This window comes from Sebastes umbrosus, chromosome 14 (genome assembly GCF_015220745.1).
Source record: "Sebastes umbrosus isolate fSebUmb1 chromosome 14, fSebUmb1.pri, whole genome shotgun sequence".
Lineage (NCBI taxonomy): Eukaryota > Metazoa > Chordata > Actinopteri > Perciformes > Sebastidae > Sebastes > Sebastes umbrosus.
The window spans coordinates 28,630,404-28,655,401 of NC_051282.1; the positions used below are offsets into that span (position 1 = coordinate 28,630,404).

The window sequence follows — 24,998 nt, forward strand, 5'->3', positions numbered from 1 at the left end:
GGAGCTGCAGCTGTTATTTCTGCACAAACGTCCACTGTACATTCACTAGATATTCTCAGAGCTACGAAGTCTTCTTCAGTGTGGAGTGTGCACGTATGCACGTGTAGAGGTGGAGCGAGACAGCGAGAACGCGCGCAGTGTGTGAGTGAAGGCAAGCAGGCAGAGGAGCAGAGACTCGGTATCCCGACCCGGTAGATTTATACGTGTAAGAAGTTACAAACAGTCCCTTTAAATGTGCCTAAAGTTATTTATGTTTTTTGTGGAACTTTGTAACATGAAAAACACGTATTGAGTACTTTATAATGAGCTACAGGCACATGAGTGTTTTACAAATGTAAGCTGACCCCACTCAGGAAAATCCTCCTTGCCCGTTTGAACCCATGTGATAGATGTCTCTGTGAATGAGAGAAGCCCCGAGGATGTCTACCCAAAACCTTCTTGTACTCTCCCTGCACCCTGAGACTGAACCAACACACAGCTGACACGTCGACACGTCTCCCGGCACAAACAATAGTCCTAAAGCGAGGAGGGGGGGCCCCTGCGACTGCTCTGTCCCATAAATACAGTATCTGAGGCTGAGTGTGGCACCTCGGGGCCGTACAGGAAGGATCGGCACCGGGATGTTCCCCCCTCCCCGACTCTGTGAAGCTGCAGCCAGGTATAGAGTTTCCTCTGGCAAAGAGATGGAGGTTGAACCTGAGATGGAGTTCAGACTTTGAACCTGACTAAGCGGCTGTTTGAATGGATGAGGGGATGGAGAGAGAGTGAGGAGAGGTGAAGGGGAACTGAGGTAGATAATCTGTCTGAGAAAGAGGTGCTCACACTCACACTCACACACACTCAGCCCCGGGGCACACGGTGTGTTTCACACAAAGATAGTAAATGAATTTGGCAAAGTGCTCACTGTGTTTCCTAATTGAGGATTTTATATTTTTATCTTTCTTCAGCTCTGTTCCTCGTTATCCTCAGAGAAAATAGAAATTGCTTGGTTTTAACAAACTTAACGTCAAGGAAAAATTTGACATTGACACCAGCTAGCCTGGCTCAACGTACTCTCATGCATCGGTTCCTATGACATCTTAGTTATTCCTCCTTTTTTGTTTGTTTTCCTACGAATGTTCAGCAACACGTGTCAATTTCCGCTCGTTACATGAATACAGTCTTTTCAAAATAAATTTCCGTCTTCACAGGAAACAACTTCCTTATGTTTAGGCAACAAAACTACTTAGTTAGGTTTAGGAAAAGATCGTGGTTTGCCTTAACATAACGTAAGTTACTTTACAAATACATCACCTTTGACTTCTGGTTTCATCCGGGACACAAACAGCGGTCTCCTGGGCAAAAATTCAGTATTTCAGCAGCGTTCACCGCTCTTTATATTTCCTGGTTCACAATTATCTGAATTACACACAAATATTTATCATGTGATATATACGAATTACAGTAAATAACTTTTCGTAGGTATAGTAACGAACAGTGTATGAGAACAGCCTTCCTGGCTCTGTCCAAACGTAACAAAAACCACCTACTAAGACCACTAAAGCTCACTTAACCCCTTGTAAAACTCAACTTGTCATTTTTACGCTTTAGTTTTTTACCGATTAAACAAACAAAATATAACATAAGAAAGAAAAGAAAATATCGCAAAATGTTGAACTTTTCCTTTAAGGAATATATAAACGTTTCAAAGTTACGCATTACAAAGCCTGTGATTTGACATCTCCTGAGATGTAAAAACCAGTTTGTAAAAAAAAAAAAAAAGTGCTCAAACAAAGGTCTGCGGATTCTGACATGACCCAGGCAAATATAGAATAATGATATGTTTTGAAGCACAAACAGCCATTGTAAATCCATCCAAAGTGAGGCCAGCCTGGCACCGAGGAATTCACAGCTTTGGAAATGACTGTCTGCTGGCTGGAGGCAGATTCAGTCAGAATGAGGTCAGGATCCAGGCTTTTGCTTTCATCAGACATTTTATTTGCTTTTCCCTCACGCTAATTGCTCTAGCTGGAGTTACGCTGACAGGTTTGGACGCAGAAATATAAACAGCGAGATTAAAGAAACAAACAGGCAGCGAGTTGTGAACTGTGCCTGTATGTAAAGGGTTGTGGTTGGATAATACGTCTCACTGTTGATGTGTTTGTGTGTATACGTCTCATCTTTGTGTACATTATATGCGCTCGCATTCATCTATAGGCATTCATGCATACGTGTGTGCAGTCTAGACTACATTTGTGGTGCCTTCAGGTGTGTACCGCCGCCGCTGCTGCATCCCTGTGTGCACCACTGATGGAGATTTCCATAGCCAGAGGCCCGCTGATGGCGTGTACATGTGTCAGCCATTACAGCAAATTACAAATCCTCCTCAGCAAAAGCACAATGTTCCACCCTCATTTAGTAATTTCCAGTTTGAGGAAGAAGCTGTCGGTTATTTGCGATAGCCGCAAGATACCCGGCAGAATCTCCTTAAAGCCCTCATGACAGATCTTTGAAAGCGCCGCCCAGGAGATACTCATTTAGCGGTGCCGAGGTATGGCTGCAGTTTCCCCCACAAATGGAACCATGAATGAGATATTTACTGATAATGATCTCCAGATTGAAGATGTATCGGAGGATTTTTCCTTCTGTTTGGATCTTTTCTATGCAGTGATGTGGTTATTATTATTATCCCAAAACAATTCATTTTAATGCTCACATTGTGGCGTCTGAAGTGCGGCTCCTTTGAAGGAATAAAAGATGTCACACACACACACTCTGCTGGATGTTAGGTGCTGAACGGCCGAACCCTCAGGTGGGGAGGCTCGCTGAATACAAAAGGCAACAACAAAAGAAGACTGTGAAGCCCCACCCTCCTCCTGGAGCCTTCCCCAAAACTTTCAAACATAAGCAAAGTCGGCGAGAATGACGGACGGCCGACGAGAACAGAATCACTCTGATCTCTCCATCCACACACACAATGTTCCCCCACATCTTCCTCTTCTTCTTCCTCCCACCCTTCATCCCTCACACCTTCACACAGGTGCATCGATCTTTTTCGCCTCCAGGAGAACTTCCAGACTCCCAGACATGCCCCGCAGCTTTATAGAGACATCACTGAGAGGATGAACGTGCTAAAGATCTGAGAGGAGAGATGTTTGGAGCTTATGCAACAGCCTCAACGGCCTTGAAAGCATTAAACAGCGTTAGACCTGCATAAAGCCCAGAGTTCAACATGGGCGTAATTTATATCGGAGGAAAAGTTTGCTTGCCAACTTCATGAGGGTTCGATTTGGGTAGTGCCAGGTTCAATTACGTAACTGATATACATGTATAGAGCCCACAGATATTTTTCAAATAAACAAAAAATGCATGCAAGCCCTCCTCTAGACCGCTAGAAAACCAGCTGCACAGAACAGTTTTCAATGTGTCTTTCATCTTGGCAATAAAAACCTTTCCGGGGAGCAAGTCTGCACAGGAGTCAGGTCTTTTTTTTTTAACTGTTATTTACCTTCTCTCGGTGCTTAATTGTAGTGGTAGAATCAGGAGAGCGAGGATCTAAAGAGTACAGAGAGAATTAAACTGGATGACAATCATGTCATCGCGCAAGCCGCAGACCATTTTGGGAAATGCCTCCTTTTCTAATCCGCAGCTCTGCGGTGAAAAGTGGGATCTGGCGGTTGGCTCCTAAGCGATATTGGGTGGTGTTTTGGAAGGGTGGAGCGAGGTGGGGGGGCGCGCGAAGGGGGAACTTGCGTGTGCTTGTATGTTTTTGTGTCTTCATGACAGAAACGGAGCGAGAAAAGAGGTTAAAAAAGAGACAACTGTGATTAGTTCGGTATACAGTTTCATGCCTCCCAGCTCACTTCGGGGGATTCACTGAGACGTGTGGCTGCGAAATCTGACAGAGCCGTGAAGGTGAAACATTTTGAGACGACTACATACATGAAGTCTGTCAATATGCGTGCGGAGACTTTTATTCCTCCAGGGTGTTGTGCATGCTTCCATGTGCCTGTGGAGGCCCTATTGTTCCAGTCTGCGTGCACATGTATACCACCACTTGTGGTGCCCGATCCCAGACTGTTACTTACTGAAATGCTTGTGGTGCTGCTCCATGTGGCTTTCCCTCATTGAAAGGCCTCGTCGTCTTAAACGTTGATTGCCATGACGTCAGCTGCAGACCACAGCCCGGGCCTTTTATGTGTCACTGTCACCATCTATTTCCGCCCAGTGTGTGAAAAACAACTTTCTTTCCATCTTTGCAATTCACAGGACACGGACGGTTGGATCGAACACTGTGCGCTACTGTTACCGGGCCAGAACCGCCACCCAAATGGAAGTGCTCGTTAATTTTCTCACTCACTCACTCTCAGCTTATTCAGCACAAATTGGACGGGGCTGAAGATGCGTGTGAACGAGCAAACTGGGTGTCTCCTCAGGGACTATGTGTTCATTTTTGTAAACAAGTCAAACCTGGATGATGTCTGTAAATAAAAACAGTCATCAGATGGGTGTTAACTGACTGTAATTACTGGTGTAAAACCACAGCAGTTTGTCTCTCCGCTCTCTGGAGTTTCCCATGTTTTTTTCGAATTCCAACCTGTCACACTGACTGTGAGAAAAGAGAGCTGTCATCTTCAAAAAAAAAAACTGCTCTGTCCATTGCCTCACTGTTGAGTCAGGTCTGCTAAAATAGTATCACCTGTCCTGTGAGATCCTGCAGGCCAGTGTGTGTGTGTGTGTGTGTGTCAAACTGTTTCATGCTGCAGAAACAGGAGATGGGCTTCTACCCCCGTGGGGCCAGTCTGCATTTCACAGGAATGCAAAATCATGTGCGACTCAAACAAGCAAACCATCAGCGAGGGTGCTGACGGTTGTTTTGGCCAAAGGCGACAGGAGTGCAGCAAATATGTGACCCACCAGGAAAAAGAAAAAAAAAAAACACGCCTGGTGGGAGATAAATGATCTTTAAAAATTGGATATTTCACTTTAGGGATTGATGTTTTTCAGTTTGAATCATTTAAACTAGGGCTGTCAAAGTTAACACGATAATAACTAATTTATTTAACGCATTAACGCAACTTGCGATATTTAATTAACCTCTTAAAAACCTGACGGCGTTTGATCTTTCGGAGGTAGTGGGCTCAGTTTTAAAGCTAGAGTGAAGATACTGGCATCATACGAAACTACAAAACCGAAGAAATCCGTCGGTACCAACCATGTCATAGCTTGCTAGCTATAGCTGGTCGAAAAAGGAGGTTAAATAACGCCCCAAACTGGCACGACCATTTTGAAAGGGGTCCCTTGACCTCTGACCTCAAGATATATGAATGTAAATAGGTTCTATGGGTACCCACGAGTCTCCCCTTTACAGACATGCCCTCTTTATGATAATCACATGCAGTTTGGGGCAAGTCATAGTCAAGTCAGCACACTGACACACTGACAGCTGTTGTTGCCTGTTGGGCTGCAGTTTGCCATGTTATGATTTGAGCATATATTGTTATGTTAAATGCAGTACCTGTGAGGGTTTCTGGACAATATCTGTTATTGTTTTGTGTTGTTAATTGATTTCCAGTAATAAATATATACATACATTTGCATAAAACAGCATATTTGTCCACTCCCATGTTGATAAGAGGATTAAATACTTGACAAATCTCCCTTTAAGGTTCATTTTGAACAGATAAACAAACAAATACAGCATTATGTGCTTTTCATCGTTGCCTAATGTTCTATTTAAACCAAATAAGGGGAATTGGCTTGGATGGAGGAAAAGCAAGAGAAGATCAATACCACTCTTACCTTGCAAAAGCTCTTGCGAGACTTGTTGCCCGACGACCTATACCGACATCAACCATTCAAGGTCGATGCCTAACCTTCACCATCCTGCAAGAGTTTTGCAAATTCTGGGTTACCATCTGGTCTCTCCACTCACGTCTGTATGCCAAATATGTAGCTACAGCTAGCAGTCGCTTAGCTAAAACAGTCCGCTCCTCATTTGCATAAAGGTTTTGGCTACTTTATGCAAATCAGGAGCGTCCAGTGTGACTCCTTTGGAAACTCTCGAAAAACGTTTAAACTAACCGTTGTCGATCTAAAATAAAGACAGAATCAGCAGCTGCATGGCTTATTTCTCACCTGAAATGTTTTCAGAAACACATTTCTGTGAACTATTTTTGTATTTGTAGAAAAAAGTTTCCAAACGAGCCGCCATGTTGGTTCCGGTTTGAAAACCGGGAGCAGCAGCCCAGGAGTGAAAGCTTTCGTCAATCAGGTGTCTAGTGGCAGCCCATCAAGTGTCCAAAGCTGGGAAGCAAGACGATCCCGCGCGTCCAAAAACGCCCATGTACCATTATCGTACAAATAGGAGAGTGGTATCAAACTTCTCATCTAACTCAGAAATAAAGCAAATTTACCAAAAGTGTTGAACTCTTTCTTTAACTTATGGCGTAATGACATCATTTTAATCAAGACTATCGGCACAGGTTCATAATTTTGAGCCGCGGTCACGGTAGAGCTGGATATCTGTCCTCTTTCTTTTAAACACCACCACACCCTCACTTTGTCGTAAAGCTGATAATCACATCGGGTTGCCTGTGAGCCTCATTCCTGTGGGAATGTATTCTGAGTCTTTGACCTCTTCTTTTTTAACCCCTTTACCAACACACACACAGTCACGCACACTCAAACACAAATCTTCCTCTCCTTCCTGTAGCTCTCATCTGGTCTCACTTTGGGTTTTGAGGTCTGTGTTTTTAGGGGACACAACAGAGCCGCTGATCCAAATGACAGCAGGAAGGCTTTTCTTTGCGGACTTCCCCCCCCCCAAAAAAATACATTAAAGATTAATCTGGATTCTTTTTTTGACCAAGCGTTCACTCTACTTCCTGCAATAATTGTTACAGATATGGAGGAAATTACACAAAGTGCACTCTCGGGCTTCGCCGTCTCTGGTATTTGGCGTAACATGGTGTTCTCCGCACAAATCCGGAGACACTGACGGGCCAATAGGGAGAGGCTGAGGGATCGAGAGAAACAATTACTGCAGAGTGACTGACAGGCCAGATTAGAGGGTTATTTGCTTTTCTGGCACAAAAGTAAAAGAATAGAGTGCAAATGTGGAGCATTAAAGTTCGTCTGAGCCAAACGTTGATGCTGGAGATATATTAATCATGCATTCAGGGATTATTTTTGATATTTAAAAAAAAAGCGAGTGATAAATGAGAGCTCTAGAGAGATAGTTGGCTCTAGCGTTAACTATTTAAGGAGATGACTTGAAAAAGGTTAAATCAGTGTGTGTGTTGCACAATATGTGCTGAGGGGCATAAAGCTGGAGAGGTATGTGGAATTCCCCTCGTTCATGCAACGAGGGGAATCCAGATGTGATCACGCAAAACACACACATGCTAAATGCTTTATTTAAATCTGGTAATTATTATTATTATTTGGGGTAAAATGCAGTTTTACGGAGGCTAGATGTGCTTTAAAACAGTGGTTCACGTCAAGGACCTCTAAACTGACACAAATTAGACCCCCATCTGATACGATTTTTTGCTTTTAGATGATTTATTACAGAAAGTTTATGACACCCATGACCAAAAAAGTCATAAAAGAGATAAGATTATTAATCCCAAAGGATGTTTTTTTGCCCTCCACTGGGCAAACTGAAAGGTTCCTTCAGCCCACTGTTGTCTGGGTTTCTATAGCCTTCTAAAGACCCACAAAGACTAGGCAAATTAGTCCGCCGACATATGAAAAAGCAACCAATCAGCAACGGTCATCCATGCAAACTCCACCCGAAAGTTCCTTTACTTTCAGAAAGAACTGCCCTTTTTGGGGGGGTAAAAAGTCCCTGGAAAATGTCCCCAAAACTTGGTCCCTGCGGTTGAAATGCAAGGAGTAGTTCCTCAAAAGGTTCCTAGTTCCGGGAGAAAGTTCCTGCAGTCGAAATGGGCTGCTGTTCCTTCTTTCCCTAATTGTTGATTTTTTGGTAAAAGATGCAAATGTGACTTTTTGTCGATCTTTCACAACATCTACTGAGAAACCTCCCTAACTGTCATAACGCTGGGAATGATTATAGGTTTCCTGATTGGGTTATAATCACCGAGGACAATAAAGAGCTCAGGCACCTCTGAACATTTTCTGCACAGAAGTTAACAATCAGCATGAACTAAGCAGCAATTTTGACTATTAAGACCACCCATCTTGGACCTGTGGGGGGGAGGGCGGGTTCACAAAACTTAATACAGACTGTATGTATATATATGTTGCACATAGAAGGAAAAAAGCATGCACAAATATGCTTCTCCTATGGAGCACACTGGGATTAGCTACTAACCAAGATGACAGAGGATGAGCAGCCACAAATTGCAGGGAGCTGGGGTTAGCAGGGTGGGTGGGTGGAGGATGGGTGGGCACCGTACCCGGGGAAAGACTGAGGTAATTACTTTCTTCTCCTCAGTAGTCTCTGTCTGCATAAAAAGGATGTTTTTAGCGTGCCATAAACCTCTCCAGACGTCAAAAGGCCTCTGACATTTCTGGACACACAAATGCAGCATTTTCCACCGACCATCACCGCTCCGACTATCTGTGAGGCGCGCCTCCTTTTAAAATCATTCTGCCGAAATCTAAAACCGTCCTGATATTTCCATATACTCTGAAGACGGGCGCGTTGATAAATGTTTCCCTTGCCTCTGGCACACTTTTATCTGCTCCATACAGCCTCAGAAACTCACACAAAATAGAGGTCCACAGTTTCTCTCTGGGTTTGCTGTGCCCACCTTTGAGGCCTCTCAACCCCACCGTCTCTGATCAAGGAAGGATAAAAGTAGACATGTGGGCACACAATCAGCCAGTCTTCTTTCTCCTGCTTCAAACCCTCTCTCTTATCCCGCAGTCGACCCAGCATCCCCGAGAATAAGGACCCCCTCTCTCCCTGATCTGCGTGAACAATACAGTGCCACACACCTCAAGTATTCCTTTGAAGCTTTCAGACCAACCTGTGCTGCCGTCTCGGGGTCGTATCTCTGAGTAGATCAGAGCTCAGATAGTGAGTGATGTTTGCAAATACATATGTTCAAAACCCCCCTCTGTGTTATTGAAGCTGGTGGTGTTCAGAAACAGGAATGTGATCATGTGATAAAAGGTGACAAAAAAGCGGCAGAAGCCGTTGAAGATAATCTTTGAAATTTCTCGTTGTTTATTTCTCTACTGGGAGCCCTCATACTTTTCTGTGGAATCCCCTCCCATAGTTTTAAACTGTCGACGTTTTGTTGGAACGAACAGAGAATTGAGGTTTTTCCATTGTTTCTTCCTCAATGTAATTGTATTTTTATTACTCCTCATTCCACATTTACAGTGTTTATAACCAACACAGGCTGTCAAAGATATGCATTTCATATACCCACGCTCTGCATAAAAATCTGTTTATATGCTCAGTAAACTACACATTTCCCGTTGCGGTTCACTGCCGGGACTTTCGGAGAGAGAGGACGAGGGAATATATTCTCATTTTTGGTTTTTCGTAAGCCTCCGTCTCTTTCAAACACATGTTGCCCTGACAGGATTACAACAATGCCCAACCTGGAGTGCCTTCCAGAAGTCTCCTTTTGATCCGGAGCGGAAATCACATTCCAGTGTCGTGTCTAAAAGCTGTGTTTATCCTCTTCGATCATTACAGATGTTTGGCCCAACACATGTGGTCTTTAACATGTGGAGGGCAGCCCCACCATGTATGGATGGAGACATCATATTATAGCGCAGTAGGGGAACTCGCATTACTCCCGGATGAAAGAAGCTTTCTCTATTTCTGTTACACAGTCACGCATCCAGGAGCTTCATTCCCCCCCACAAAGTGATCACAGCTCCTGTAGTTTGTGTGTGTGTGTATGTGTGTGAAGCGGAGCCACCGGATGGCAGATGTTTTTAGGGTAATACTACCTTGATGAAACTGGATATAATGTCATAGCGTGTGGATGCAGAATGAGACACTTTTTCTCCATGGCTCAAAAAACAGAAGCAGGTGCAGCGCCCGTAAACATCCACATCCAGACAACAGGCCTCATATACGTTACAATTAAAACAAGATGTGCCTGTGAATGAGTCAGTACGTGGCACACACACACACACACACACATGTTTAAGTTGTACCCCGAGGCTCGGCCTTTTGGGACTGCGTGGCTTTTGGAGTAGTAGCGGTTTAATGTAATTAAGGATTACGAGCAGGATGAGCCCTAGAGGTCAGTGGAAGGGAAAAGTGCGGTTACGATTCTCGTGATTCTATCAGAGGATTACCACTTCCTCCTTCCTGTTTGCTTCCTCTTGGCCATACAGCTGTGCACAGATGCCAGCCAGAAAGAGCGTTCTCGCAGATAGCGAGTTTTAATTACAGTCCCCGTGTTTTGGGCAATTTCCTTTTCCTCTTCATCTCTCATTCTCACATCTGGTTTATCTTTGTGTTTTTTTTGGTCTATGTCTGTTGTTGAGTTTGTCGTTCTCCCACCCCCTCTTTAACTCTCCCCTCCCTTCTTCCAGGCGTCACCCCCGAGGAGGACAGTTCAGTCTGTGAGCCAGCTGTGTGTGGCGTTTGAGAATCCACGACAAAGACATCTAATCAGAAGGAAGGTATTACTTCATCATCACTTTAGGCAAAATACTTGAGATTTAAAACAATACTTTTGCAGCAGCTGCTCCGTCTGAAGTGAATTTGTTTTGGTCTCACAGACAAAATCATCCATCACATCAAATGTAGTCTTTGCTTTAAATACCACACTACTACACATCATTACAATCGACGAATGTTTGCACTTCCTGTCTTAATCCACGGCCTGACACTGCAGCTTTCATCTCCCCCCTCTGATCTTGCAGCCTTTGAAACAAGCAGCTCCACACCTGCTCTGTCCCACAGACATTTTTAAACAGCCCGAGAGCTGCTGAACGCACCCCCACATCCTCACTTTGTTTATAATTCCACCACTCCACCAGGCAAGAAGCAGGTTTGCAGAGTTATCTGGAAAAAAACTTTGCTGAGTAGGAAAAACACAGAACACTCTCAGGTCTGGAACATGGACCGATTAGTTATCCAGATAAATCCAGGATCTACTTCCTAAAACAGGCCCCTGCCATGACGGGGAAGATGGCAAGTGGGTACAACATCACTATGCAGACAAGACAAGCTACTGTACTCTTAAAAGGGATAGTTTGGGTGTATTGAAGTGGGGTTGTATGAGGTACTTCTCCATAGTCAGTGTATTACCTACAGTAGATGAAAGTCGGCATGCCACCAGTTTGGAGAAACAGACAGGAGTACAGACAAGGGAGCAAAGCGTTGTACTGCTGTGGACGGGGCCGGCAGCCGTATTTTCAGGCCCACTTTAAAAAAAAAAAATCAATATCTGTTTAAATGTACGCTATATTTAGAATATTTTCACCACTTCACCTCGCCGTCAGACGTCTCTTTCCGACGGGGAACTGAAGCCGTTTGATCGGTTAGTTTGTTTGTGCTATTCTGTGACTTTGGTGAATCCAAACTAATCACAGAAGCGGTCGACCGGCCACTCCCGTGTTCTGCGATGTAAAATTACTGTTTTTTTCCCAATGGAGTCTGGTGGCTTTGACGAGAGCAGGTAACAGCTTCAGTTCTCCGTCGAAAACACAGACTGTACAGCTGTCTGACAGCAAGGTAAAGCGGTGAAAATATTCTAAATATAGCATACACTTAAACGGATATTGATTTTTTTTTTAGGTGGGCCTTTCTTTTAGTTGTTAAAATATGTTGGCTTTGGTTCTGTGTCATTACATCTGTCTGTTTCTCCAAACTGGGAGCGTGCCGACCGTCATCTACTGTAGGTAATACACTGATTATGGATAGGTACCTCATACAACCCCACTTCAAAACACCAGAACTATCCCTATAATTGGGGGATTTTAGCAAGAATTGCATTGACAAAATAAGTTTTTTTTGTGATACAGTAAAAGCATATTTACTTGTGAATCATTGGTTGTTTTTTTGCAGGCAGCATTTAGGAATCCTTTACAATTACTGGAGTACATTTAATTGAAATGATTGCAAGTGAATCGAGAGTATCAGTAAAAAAGGCACTAAGAAGTATTTTGTAGTTTGTTGTTGCGATAGAGAATGGGCATTTGTTTGCTCTGAATACATGGAGCTCTCACAGTGGGATATTCTTCTCTATTAACTCTAGAGAACAAAATGTGTCCACAGTAGGTGAGTTATAAATGCATTTCATTTAAGTTTTGTTTTTAGGGCACATAGCACCATCAACTGATGGGAGCATGCAATTACACTTTTGAAGAATGATATGAAGTCTACGCAGTGTGTTCAACATATTTATAGATCCAGAGTGGTGCAATGAGGCGTGCAAACAATGTGACTTACTATCTTAGTTAGACTTTAACTCATTTCTATATTTGTACAGCACGATAGTCAAGGTTCATAGTTGAGTTTGGATCCCAGTTGATGATTTAGTGAGTGTCTGTGCTCCTGGTTTACTCGTGTACTTGCTGCCCAGTGAGGCCACCATCCATCAGAGTCCTGGAGCTCCATTACAGGCTTTTCTCCCAGGGACACTTCATCCACTGTCCGCACTTTCTGCAGCAGAAAACGTTCCTCTTTTTCACAGCTCACCTTTCGGTCCATCAACCTTTTCTGTGGAGAGAGAGAAGAGGCCAAAAGTGGGTTAAAGGAGCATGATAAGGGTGCAATGTAGAGCTACTGTATGTGAGCAAAGATATAGACTCACCTTTAGGGATGAACGTGAGTGAGCTGCTGAATATTCAGAAGCGTGATAGCCCTTCTCTTGGTCCGTCGTACAAGAACTCATGGCCCAATCCATTGCCACACTTCCCACAACAAACCTGGGATATCACACAAAACTCGATTACCACATGATTAATAACAGGTGCAGTAATCTAGAGGTAATCTACCTTTAGGGGTCCCCATGCTTCAGGCTGTTTGGAGACGCTGTCCTCGTGGATCGTCTCTGAGAAGGCAGGCCAAGGAGTAGAGTGCTCAAACTTTGACATACTGGAAAATAACTGGTGCCCACATTCAGAGCACACATAGATACCTGAGAGGAATAAAAAGATATCCATGAATGCTTTTTATTATTTTCACTACAGCGGGGACTTCATGCTTCTTCGCTATACTCACCAGGTTGGAAGTGATTTTTGTATTCTTCTCCACCAGAGAAAGAGCAATATGACATTTCATCCATTTCATCCATTTCAAACGTCTCTTGTGTCTTCAAACCAAAAGGTGATTTCTCTGCAGTTTGAAACGTGTGTTTACAAAGAGTCACCCGGCTCGAGCTGGAACAAACCTGCACGTCCAGATCAAGTGTCAGCAGCTCTGGCCTCCTTGTGTAAGGCCTGAGTTGTTCTCTTTACTTCCACTTGATGGCAGTATTTACATCACTTTTTTACACATTTTATTGTTTTTAAAGATATGCATTGGAAATTAACAAAATAAATTAGCATTAAATTAACTAAATAAAATAATAAACATCGCCCGACCCCATCGCCTACTATTGTCTATATTTTAAGGACCATCTCGCCTGCCGTCCTGCTTTATGGTGCATGCTGCCCAAGCCTGCCCTTTCACAACTACTTGCTGACTGCTGAAGTTTCTCACATTAAATAACCAAAAAAAAATCTGAAATCGCTAACTTACTGAATTCTGTTTGGTGGTTTATGACGCTTTTCAATCATTTCCAGCCTATTTGGTAGTATATGTAATTTAGGTAATTTGTTCGACATCATGATAATGCTCAACCAGTGATTATGACATTGATGTCAGCTTGACAGAATAAAGCTCTGTCTGTCATGACAATAGTACTGTAATGAAGGCCTTTCCTTTACTCGGGTGACTCTTTACAGTTAATTGAAGGCAGCAGGTATCTGTTAAATCTACAGTATCTGGAGCGATGCTGTCACTGCTAAGCTGCAATTACATTTTGTTCAACCAGCGTCAGACTAGTTATTCTACACAGTTTGTTCTGCACATTAACAGGCGTGTTGGAGACAGACGTAGTATGTATATAACAAAAATCTGGACGTTTCAGGAAAGATAGAGTGATGACTTCTGTATCACTTAATACGTCTGATGTGACTTTATTTCAAAATTACCATATTAACCTACCAACACACAGATAAACTACATTGTGCTTTTATCCTTTTGGGGTACTTAAAACACCTGTGGAGTCCAGGGGACAACGGCTGTCTGTCGTTCACCTCACCAGCAAACTTCATCGGCCTGCCGGACGCTCGTTTATACCCTTCTCCTCATTCTTCCATAGATGTCACTCACTTGTGTTTCGGTGTGACCACATGCTGACAATTTTGAAGTCATTAAAATGCTTAAAGTCTTCTCCCTGGCACTTGTGTTCGACCAGCATCACAGCTCCTCAAGGTGCAAGCTTACCATTTATCAGCTCTGTTCATGGCCTCCTTTCATCCATCCATGCATATATCTAGAGAGAACAGTACTTTCTCTAAAATCTAACATAGTTTTTTACAACCACGTGACTAAAGCTGAGATCCAGATCAGTCCACAACAAGTGACTCCGCCTCTCCTACTCATTACTGACTCTGTAGTATTACATGTGTTCATAAAAGGAGTGAAATTATTCAATCAGTTTAAAAAACATACTTTAATATTTGAAAAATAGGAACAGGCTACAGACATCAGTTCATATTCAGAGCACTGATATCTTAATCTAAAATAGATTTATTTCAGTTTGCATATCAGTCATTGTGATTAATTTGCATAAAGCTTCTCAAGAGTAGATAAAGGCCATTGTTGATGAATAAATACTGTATATCATCTTCTAGTCTTAGATTCACAGCTTTGTAAGCTATTTCTTTCTGACAGACTGCTACGCTTGTTTCTTTACTTTGACAGTTTGGGGAAAGCAGATGAACTACAGGCAAAACTGTGAAGGTAAATAAATAGCTTATAGAATCATTTATTCTTTCCATGAGACAATCTCATTCGTTATAAATAATTGGTGGGACGGTGTAATCATTGAGTCTATCCTGAGATGGTGATGATTGCATAATAAAAAGGAGTTGAAAGAAGTGCTCTGTATTCGCTGTCCAGTGTGATCATCATTCATCAGAGCCCTGGCGCTCCCAGATCGGGCTTTATCCCAGAACTCTTCATCCGCTGTCCTCACCTTCAGCAGCACAGAGACACTTCTACAAGTCCAGCAGCACTTCCCTCTAACGGCTCACCTTACTGTCCATCGACCTTATCTGTGGAGGGGCGAGAAAACAGAACCATTTCATTACATTACAGACAACTCTGTCTTGATTAGGACGACACTAAATAATTAAATATGATGAGAGTTTTCATCGTCTGTGATCATATGTCCCTTATAATGGAGAAATTAGAGGGGATGGTTCAAAAGTCAATGTCCTGATTTGTAACTGTTCTGTCCATGAGGACGGTGGGGGACATTTTAAAGGGACAGTTCGGGCGTTTTGAAGTGGGGTTGTATGAGGTACTTATCCATAGTCAGTGTATCACCTACGGTAGATGATGGTCGGCACGCCCCCAGTTTAGAGAAACAGACAGGAGTAACGACACCGGAGCAAAGCAATGTATTGCTGTGGCAACAAAAAAAATCAATATCAGTTTAAGTGTACGCTATATTTAGAATATTTTCATGGCTTTAGCTTGCCGTCAGACAGCCCTTTCCAGCGAGGAACTGAAGCTGTTGTATCCATTTATGCTCTCGCCAAAGCCACCAGACTCCATTGAAAAAACTAGTAATTTTACCTCGCAGAACACGGGAGTTGCTGGTCGGCTGCTGCCTCAATCGGTTAGTTTGGAGTCTAACCTAGTGTGGTTGCTCTGGAGAGAGCATAGATGACGGCTTCAGTTCCCCATCAGAAACACAAACTGTATAGCTGTCTCACAGCAAGGTAAACTGGCAAAAAATATTCTAAACATAGCGTACACTTCAACTGCTCTCATTTTTATAGGTGGGCCTTTCTTTTGTAATACGTTTTGTTGCTGGCCCCGTCCACAGCAGTACATTGCTTTGCTTCTGTGCAGTAACTCCTGTCTGTTTCTCCAAACTGGGGGCATGTCGTCCATCATCTACTGTAGCTAATACACTGACTATGGAGAAGTACCTCATATAACCCCACTTCAAAATACCCCAATTATCCCTTTAAGTCCACCGCCTAAAAGAGAAATACATTGGACCTGTGTAAATGTATCTTACTGGTTGCAGAGTTGTATTGTTAGGGGCACAAAAAATGGAAGAGGTTAGAGTGGTCCTTATTCTTCAAATTATTTTTTAATAATTCAACAAATTTGTTAAACAATTAGTGCACTAACAATATCTTTGCTCAATGGAAATAAAAAACTAAATACTGACTGATTATCGATTTCGTAAGTCAATACCAACATAAATATTTGAAAGTTTAAAAAAAAAAATATGCTGCAGATATGTGGGCCAATAGTCGCTTTAAACAAACATTTTTAATAAGCATCACTTAAATTTGTTTTTTGTAAAGAACTGTGACCAAGATCTGTACTGAGCGTGACATTTTACTGTTAAAAATAAGCTTGTCTGTGCTCGCTGGTGGATAACTATGTAATGAAGACTTGTTTTTAATTATTTTTGGGGCTTTTTACCTTTATTTGATAGTGACAGTGATAGTTATGAAAGAGGGAGAGAGAGGGGATGACATGCAGCAAAGGGCCATGGGTCAGATTCGAACACCTATCTGCTGCGCTAAGGACTGAGCTTTGGTACATGACTTGACATATTTTGGATTTGCCAGCAGACAAATGCAAATAAGGGAGTGTCGGATGATATCAGTCCAGCTCTTCATGGTATCTGCTGTGAAACTGGTATTTTTGCATTCCTAGGGCCAACAGAACACAAACAAAACGCAACAGGGCCGAAACTGTAGTTGCATCCTGGTGTTGTGACACAATGTGACTATCATACCTTTAGGGACGAACTTCAGTGAGTTGCTGAATATTCAGAAACGGGACATGCCTTTGGCTGGCCCGTCATTCATGAACTCGTGGCCTAGTCCATTTCCACATTTCCCACATCGCACCTGGAACAACACGTCAGAAACATCTACATCAGGATTTTGTACATTTCGATAACAGTCAGCAGTTGAAGCATTAAACAATCACGAGTCTTTCAAGGGTTATACGAGTATGAAAATGTGTGTTGGCTGGTCTAGAAATTGATATTATACCGTGAGCGTCCTCTGACAGGTTTAATAAACAAAGTGAAACCTGTTTTCTATTGACTGTACCTTGAATGTCCCAGGTCTCTCCTGATCTTTAGACACACTGTCCTCATGGATGGTCTCGGTGAAGGCTGGCCAGGGAGACGAGTGTTCGTACTTGGAGCGGCTGGTGAACAGCTGGTGATCACACTTGGTGCAAACATAAACCCCTGAGGAGTACAGGATGGGAGATGAGAACTGGTGTGCAACATGAGGAGAGAACTATTTTAATACAACATTATTTATTGTTTATTTGTTTTGCACAATTTAAGTCTATACAACATAACAAAAAAAAAAGAATAATATACAGTGCAGGAAGAGGCCAAAAACCCGCTGGGCTTATCTGAAGCCTCTACCTAGAGACAAGATTAATATAAAGAAATAATATGACTACATAATAGTGATAACAAACAATTAGAACAAGATATATATATAATAACAATAACAATACAGTAAATATATCAAAAAAGACAAATGTGTGTGTGTGTTGCGTGGAAGTGTATGGTTAGTGTTTGTGAGGAGGATATTGATTTAAATATCTATAATATCTTTATTTAGGATGACCATAGCTCAGACTTGACATCAAGTTAGTACCAAGTAATGGTTATTTGTTGGTATCATTTTATCATTGATTGTTGTGATCATGTTTTGTTCATTTTAAATTTTCAAAGGATATAATATTCATATTTAACATTTTGGTAATACTATTTATAGATAATGTTTCATTAGTATTTGTATAAGGGTGTATTGTTTTTAAGAGGAAGTCTAACTTCTCATCTGTTGTAAACAGGGTCTGAAATTTAGTTTTTTTTCCTCACGTGCCACTTGGCAGGTCATTGAACATTTCTACTAGCCACACAATTTTTTTGTCTGCCACTTCTGAAATCTATGTAGAATGCTTTATAATAGTAAACACTAGGGCTGTCTGGTGATACGATACCTATCATGATACAGGGGTTACGATTCAATATATTGCGGTATATATTGTGGTACTGTAAGCAAGGCAATATATGTGATTTTTTTTTTTAAATCTAATTTTATGAAAACTGTCATAGTATAAAGAACACACCACCATATGCATAAAATCTGAGTTAAAAAAAAGTTTACTTATTTATGCAATCAGATTTGCATTTATCACAGAATCATCCAACATCATAGCACTACTTTAAGAGGACACATACGCTGAGAGGGTCATATGCATAACATCTGAGTAAACTTTGAGTAGGATTTGCATTTCTCTTTGCAAATAAAATAAAGTATTGACTGAGATAATCTTTGCTTGTAAACTATTAATTAGAAATCAATACAGGGTTTTTGAGAATCTAACAGTATCACTAAACATAATATTGCAATACTCCATATTTTCAATATTTTCTGCCACCCCTAGTAAACACTGAGAGTGGTAACAGACAGTAGAAATATGGATCATGTAACTTTAATCCCTGACTATTTTTAATTTAGGAATTGCTTTTTAAAACTAATATCTCTTAATATTATAATATAATATATTATATAATAATCTGCCATGGTGGCAGGTGACCTGAAAGCCAACATGTACCTTGTATTTCCTAATTTCATTCCCTGGTTGTAAACAACCAGTTTTGTAACAGAGATGTTATGCAACCTGAACCTGGCTTACACAAGGTAACTTCCATTATTTAAGTTATTTCCATGCTCATGTGCTCAGTTCTCTGTGACAATGTGAACAATGTAAACTCCTCCTTAAAGTTTATATTGTTGGCTGTTGAAGTTATTTAGCATAACAATGAATAAGTTAGCTAACAGTTAGCTAGTTCTCCTTATCTCTTACTTTATCTCCAACAGACTCTAAACAGTTAAAACAAGTTAAAGCAGACATGTTGAATAAAGTTAAAGTGATGAAGGTTTACCTGGTTTAAAGTGGTCTTTATAGACCTCTCCACCGAAGAAGCTGCAGAACGACATCTCTCTGCTGTAGAGGAGGAACAATGTGAGTTAAAGTTAACACGTTATCTATCTGACCAGCTGACACCTGACAACATCAGGACATCCGGGTTGAAGAGTCCGGCCTTCAAAATAAAACCAGAGAATTAACTGAACTGTGCTCCATGGATGCGTTTCCTCATAATTAATTGATAAATGTATATACAGTATTATGCAATTCTGTTATGGACTAAATCTGTCCTTTAAATTATTAATTAATTAACTTAAATATAATAGTTAAATTAGTTATTTAGTTAAAGCTGCAGTAGGCAGAATATATCATTATCATACTATATCATCATTAACTTTATTTCAGACCCATAGGTCCATATCAGTATAAATTAAATTAAATACAATACAATACAATACAAGGACAACAACACAGAGATATAATCATTGCAGTTCACAGCGATTAAAACATATATAGGCATTTGTTCCAATGTTTCCAAAAACAAGAGGCGTATCTTGTGTCACTTTGTGTGGGCTCAGTTAAGGCCATTATGATTAAATTTTTTTAATCAATTAATCGACACATAAATTCGTACATAAAATTCCTCAACACAGCATGGAAGGTGGGAACATTACTAGTCGAAAAATATATGACTTGCACTTAATTTATATATATATATATATATATATATATATATATATAAAATAAATTACGAAAAATTACAATATACGACAAAAATTACAATATATTAACTGATTATGTGCCCAAAAATGAGCCTCCATGGCCTCCGCCATTTCTGACAATGTCAACAAACACAACTCGTGAGCTTTTAGAAACTTTCCCCTCACAAGGTCGTGAATACCACATGAGGGGGGCTTTCATATGGACTCTCCTCGTGAACACAAAATACAAGTATGAACCTGAAAATGAGCACGATATGGGACCTTTAAGTATCATTATATTGTTGTGATTGATGTGGTTTTGCCTTTGGTTGCTGTAACAAGTTCAAGTACTTCTTCCATCTCTGTTTGGATGTTGACGCTTTTATTCTGAACGAGTCAAACCGGAAGTCGTATTGTGGATGCTACCTAGCAACAAGCTAACGGACAACCAGCTACCGTTTGAGCCATGATGGACTCCGGCATGATCCAGCTGAGGTCGTTCGTTCATCAGCGGCTGTTCTCCGCAGCAGAGGAGATCCTCGGAGAGGTGGAGAGAACCGTCACGTTAGCTCTGTACGAAGCCGAAGTTAGTCGCTCTAAAGAGGAGGTGGAGAGTCTGCAACACCAGCTGGACCTGCTGAGACACAAACCAGGTACCAGACTCAGGTTAAATGTGATGTTTAGAGGCGTTTAGATCTCTTATTACCAGACTAATCTTTATTATTAACAGCTAGAGGTGTAGAGGTAGAAGAGGTGATATCTAAAGGTGTTACTGTCTACGCATGCGCACTCAATCATCCACTTGTTTACCTCTCTCTCTTTAATTAACCCATTTACACACAACAAAGCAGGTTGAACATAAGTTTTAAATTCTAAGTAATTAAAATAAAATATCAAAAATAAAACTATTTAAAAAAAATGGTACATAAATTGTAATAAAATATATAAATGCTCAACAAAGCAGGTTGAACATAATATTTAAATTCTAAGTAATTAAAATAAAATATCAAAAATAAAACTATTTTTAAAAAAATGGTACATAAATTGTAATAAAATATATAAATGCTCAACAAAGCAGGTTGAACATAATATTTAAAGTCTGAGTAATTAAAATAAAATATCAAAAATAAAACTATTTTTAAAAAAATGGTACATGAATTGTAATAAAATAAATAAATGCTCAACAAAGCAGATTGAACATAAGTTTTAAATTCTGAGTAATTAAAATAAAATATCAAAAATAAAACTATTTAAAAAAAATGGTACATATATTGAAATAAAATAAATAAACTACATAAAATAAATAAATGCTCAACAAAGCAGGTTGAACATAAGTTTTAAATTCTAAGTAATTAAAATAAAATATCAAAAATAAAACTATTTAAAAAAAATGGTACATAAATTGTAATAAAATATATAAATGCTCAACAAAGCAGGTTGAACATAATATTTAAATTCTAAGTAATTAAAATAAAATATCAAAAATAAAACTATTTAAAAAAAATGGTACATAAATTGTAATAAAATATATAAATGTTCAACAAAGCAGGTTGAACATAATATTTAAAGTCTGAGTAATTAAAATAAAATATCAAAAATAAAACTATTTTTAAAAAAATGGTACATGAATTGTAATAAAATAAATAAATGCTCAACAAAGCAGATTGAACATAAGTTTTAAATTCTGAGTAATTAAAATAAAATATCAAAAATAAAACTATTTAAAAAAATGGTACATATATTGAAATAAAATAAATAAACTACATAAAATAAATAAATGCTCAACAAAGCAGGTTGAACATAAGTTTTAAATTCTAAGTAATTAAAATAAAATATCAAAAATAAAACTATTTAAAAAAAATGGTACATAAATTGTAATAAAATATATAAATGCTCAACAAAGCAGGTTGAACATAATATTTAAATTCTAAGTAATTAAAATAAAATATCAAAAATAAAACTATTTAAAAAAAATGGTACATAAATTGTAATAAAATATATAAATGCTCAACAAAGCAGGTTGAATATAATATTTAAATTCTAAGTAATTAAAATAAAATATCAAAAATAAAACTATTTTTAAAAAAATGGTACATAAATTGTAATAAAATATATAAATGTTCAACAAAGCAGGTTGAACATAATATTTAAAGTCTGAGTAATTAAAATAAAATATCAAAAATAAAACTATTTTTAAAAAAATGGTACATGAATTGTAATAAAATAAATAAATGCTCAACAAAGCAGATTGAACATAAGTTTTAAATTCTGAGTAATTAAAATAAAATATCAAAAATAAAACTATTTAAAAAAATGGTACATATATTGAAATAAAATAAATAAACTACATAAAATAAATAAATGCTCAACAAAGCAGGTTGAACATAATATTTAAATTCTGAGTAATTAAAATAAAATATCAAAAATAAAACTATTTTTAAAAAATGGTACATGAATTGTCATAAAATAAATAAATGCTCAACAAAGCACAACAAAGCAGGTTGAACATAATATTTAAATTCTGAGTAATTAAAATAAAATATCAAAAATAAAACTATTTTTAAAAAATGGTACATGAATTGTCATAAAATAAATAAATGCTCAACAAAGCACAACAAAGCAGGTTGAACATAATATTTAAATTCTGAGTAATTAAAATAAAATATCAAAAATAAAACTGTAAAAAATTTAGCATAAATTGTAATAAAATAAATAAATAATATAAAATAAATAATGCCAGATAATTTTAAAAATTCAGTTTTTAATCTTTGGCCATGTCTTTAAAAGCTCACATATAAAAATATATATATATATTTTTTATGTGGCCTAAAATAATACTAGAAAATATTATAGTGGAAGAGGTATTTTTGTGATAAAAAATTACAAAACAGTAGCTTGGACTGGTAATGTCATTATCGATATTGTAACGTATTGCTTGAGTGTAGACTTCAGTGTGTTTATTACGCAGTGTGCAGTACCGAATAGAGCCCAAGTAGTGTACGAGCTTTGCTGCAGCAGGAGTATAATTATTTGAATACTGCACAGCTTCAGAGTAGTGTGAGGAACACTTCTGCAGAAACTGCCCATGCAAATTGGAGTTTTCAGTTTTTCATATTGTGTTTATCTTTTAGAAAATGACTTCCTTGTAACTTTTGCTGCCGTCTCTTTTGCAGCTGCAGAGCCTTCACTGACCAGCAGCACAGTGGAACGTGGAGACGGATGTGATGCCCCACTGCTGCAGGAGAACCCAGGACCCTCAACACAAGAAGAGCCTAACTTCAGTCTGAGTGCTGAGGTCCCAGGACCCTCTCAAACCAGCGCAGATCCGGACAGTAATAACTGTCGGATGTCAGAGATAAAAGAAGAGCAGGAGGAACATGTGGATGACAGTCAAACACAGGAGATGGTTTTTCCTTCTCTTGAAATTGTGAAAATCGAGCAAGATCCGCCAGAGACACAAATATCATATGAGATGCCGCCAGTTTCCTCAAAAAACTGCTCTGAGGCTCAGAGTGAGAACAATGACAGCGATGAGGAGTGGGTGAACAGCAAAGGAGAACAGACCAAAACAATGAAAATGAAAGGAAAGATATTGCAAAGTGGTAGCGTTAATGAGAAGGACAAAGTAGCTTTGCCATATGACAAAAGTTCTGCTAAAAGTGGAAAGGATCGCAGTTTTTGCCATTTGTGTGGCAAGGGATTCCAGTACGTCGGCTCTTTGATGAATCACATAAAAGCACACGAGAAGAAAATTGATTGCAGTGTTTGTGGGAAAACATACAAGTTTACAAAAGAGCTGATAGCTCATTTGAAAAGTTGTCACAACAAAACATATTTTTGTGCCGTTTGTGGCGAGACTTTTGCCAATATCCGTTGTCTCCAGCTGCATGAAGTAAGACACAGCACAGGCATGAAAGAGTTTGTGTGTCAAGAATGTGGCAAGACATTTTCCCTAAAAGGGCATCTGGTTGTTCATGTGAGGACGCATTCTGGGGAGAAACCGTATGTCTGTGATGTTTGTGGCAAAGGATTCAGTCAGAGCCAGAGCCTTACAATTCATAAAAGAAGTCACTCAGGGGAGAAACCATATCAATGTGACCTTTGTGGCAAACGTTTTAACACTCTCTGTAATCTCAAAGTGCACATAAAACGCCATACCGGAGAAAAAAAGTATGCATGTAATATTTGCGGTAAAAGTTTTAGCCAAAGGGCAAATATGATTTCACATATGACCACACATTCAGGAGAGAGGCCATATGGCTGCCATACTTGTGGTATGAGATACAGGTTTCCACATAGTCTGAAGGCACACCTGAAAACTCATGAAAAGGCAGCCGCTGAGTGAAATCAGTTACATTAACCAGGCAGGCAGACCATCTCAGAGCTCAATTACAAATGTGCAGATCAATTCCGTTTATGTTAAATCAGCATAGCCTGGGTTACGTTCTGTTCAGTTGACCTCTTTTATGGGACCAGTTGTTGCCAATTTTGTAAATTGCATTAAATTTTGGGTTAAATAAACCCTATTTTTTGAAAACCCACCTGTGACTCCTCATGTCTGCAGCTCGACCCCTCACATAGAGCTATCTACTACTGCCTCCTGCTGGCCTGGACAGGATCCAACACTGATCCACAGTGGACAAACGGAAGAGGAATCCCCACACTTCATTTTACGTCAAAATAAAATAAATGCATAGACAACAATGTGACTATATTCTGTGTGGGTCACAATCTTCCAAAGGCAAAAACATAAACTTCCCTAAATATCAGTATACAGCACTGCAAACATGAATAGAAAGCAACCCACATTTATTATAAAGCATCCCAAATACGCTTTCCAGGGAATATCTGTGTCAGGAGACATAGGTATGATGGTGCTATACTGTTTAAATTCATTAATAAAATGCAGGAAAGTTGGCTGACCATTTTGTCTTATGGATATGAAATTTTCCAAAAATAATAAATATTTGTATTATATACAGCATGTTATTTCCAATCTTATCTGGACAAAAATATATCATTATATCGAACATATTTATTTCCACATCTATCTATCTATCTATCTACCTATATTTATATATATATATATTTATATTTACCTTTATTTATATATATATATATATCATTAATATATACAGTATTTAGAATTACAATATAGTCCCAGT

General features: G+C 39.4%; 3 protein-coding genes across 3 annotated transcripts; 1 reads left to right on the top strand and 2 right to left on the bottom strand.

Moving 5' to 3' along the window:
- Positions 1-12,311: 12,311 nt before the first annotated feature.
- LOC119501028 (methionine-R-sulfoxide reductase B1-A-like) lies at positions 12,312-13,349 on the bottom strand. The gene is made up of 4 exons (XM_037791103.1): positions 13,151-13,349; positions 12,925-13,067; positions 12,741-12,855; positions 12,312-12,646 (listed from the first exon to the last, which is right to left on the bottom strand). The coding sequence occupies exons 1-4, from the start codon at positions 13,221-13,223 to the stop codon at positions 12,615-12,617; spliced, it is 363 nt and encodes a 120-aa protein (XP_037647031.1). The 5' UTR covers positions 13,224-13,349; the 3' UTR covers positions 12,312-12,614.
- A 1,279-nt stretch (positions 13,350-14,628) lies between these two features.
- On the bottom strand, positions 14,629-19,304 carry LOC119502481 (methionine-R-sulfoxide reductase B1-A-like). Its single transcript, XM_037793495.1, has 4 exons — positions 19,149-19,304; positions 17,287-17,429; positions 16,965-17,079; positions 14,629-15,252 (listed from the first exon to the last, which is right to left on the bottom strand). Exons 1-4 carry the CDS (start codon positions 19,201-19,203, stop codon positions 15,233-15,235), a joined length of 333 nt encoding a protein of 110 aa, XP_037649423.1. The 5' UTR covers positions 19,204-19,304; the 3' UTR covers positions 14,629-15,232.
- Positions 19,305-19,614: 310 nt separating this feature from the next.
- On the top strand, positions 19,615-24,374 carry LOC119502040 (zinc finger protein OZF-like). The gene is made up of 2 exons (XM_037792865.1): positions 19,615-20,486; positions 23,007-24,374. The coding sequence occupies exons 1-2, from the start codon at positions 20,300-20,302 to the stop codon at positions 24,176-24,178; spliced, it is 1,359 nt and encodes a 452-aa protein (XP_037648793.1). The 5' UTR covers positions 19,615-20,299; the 3' UTR covers positions 24,179-24,374.
- Positions 24,375-24,998: the final 624 nt, after the last annotated feature.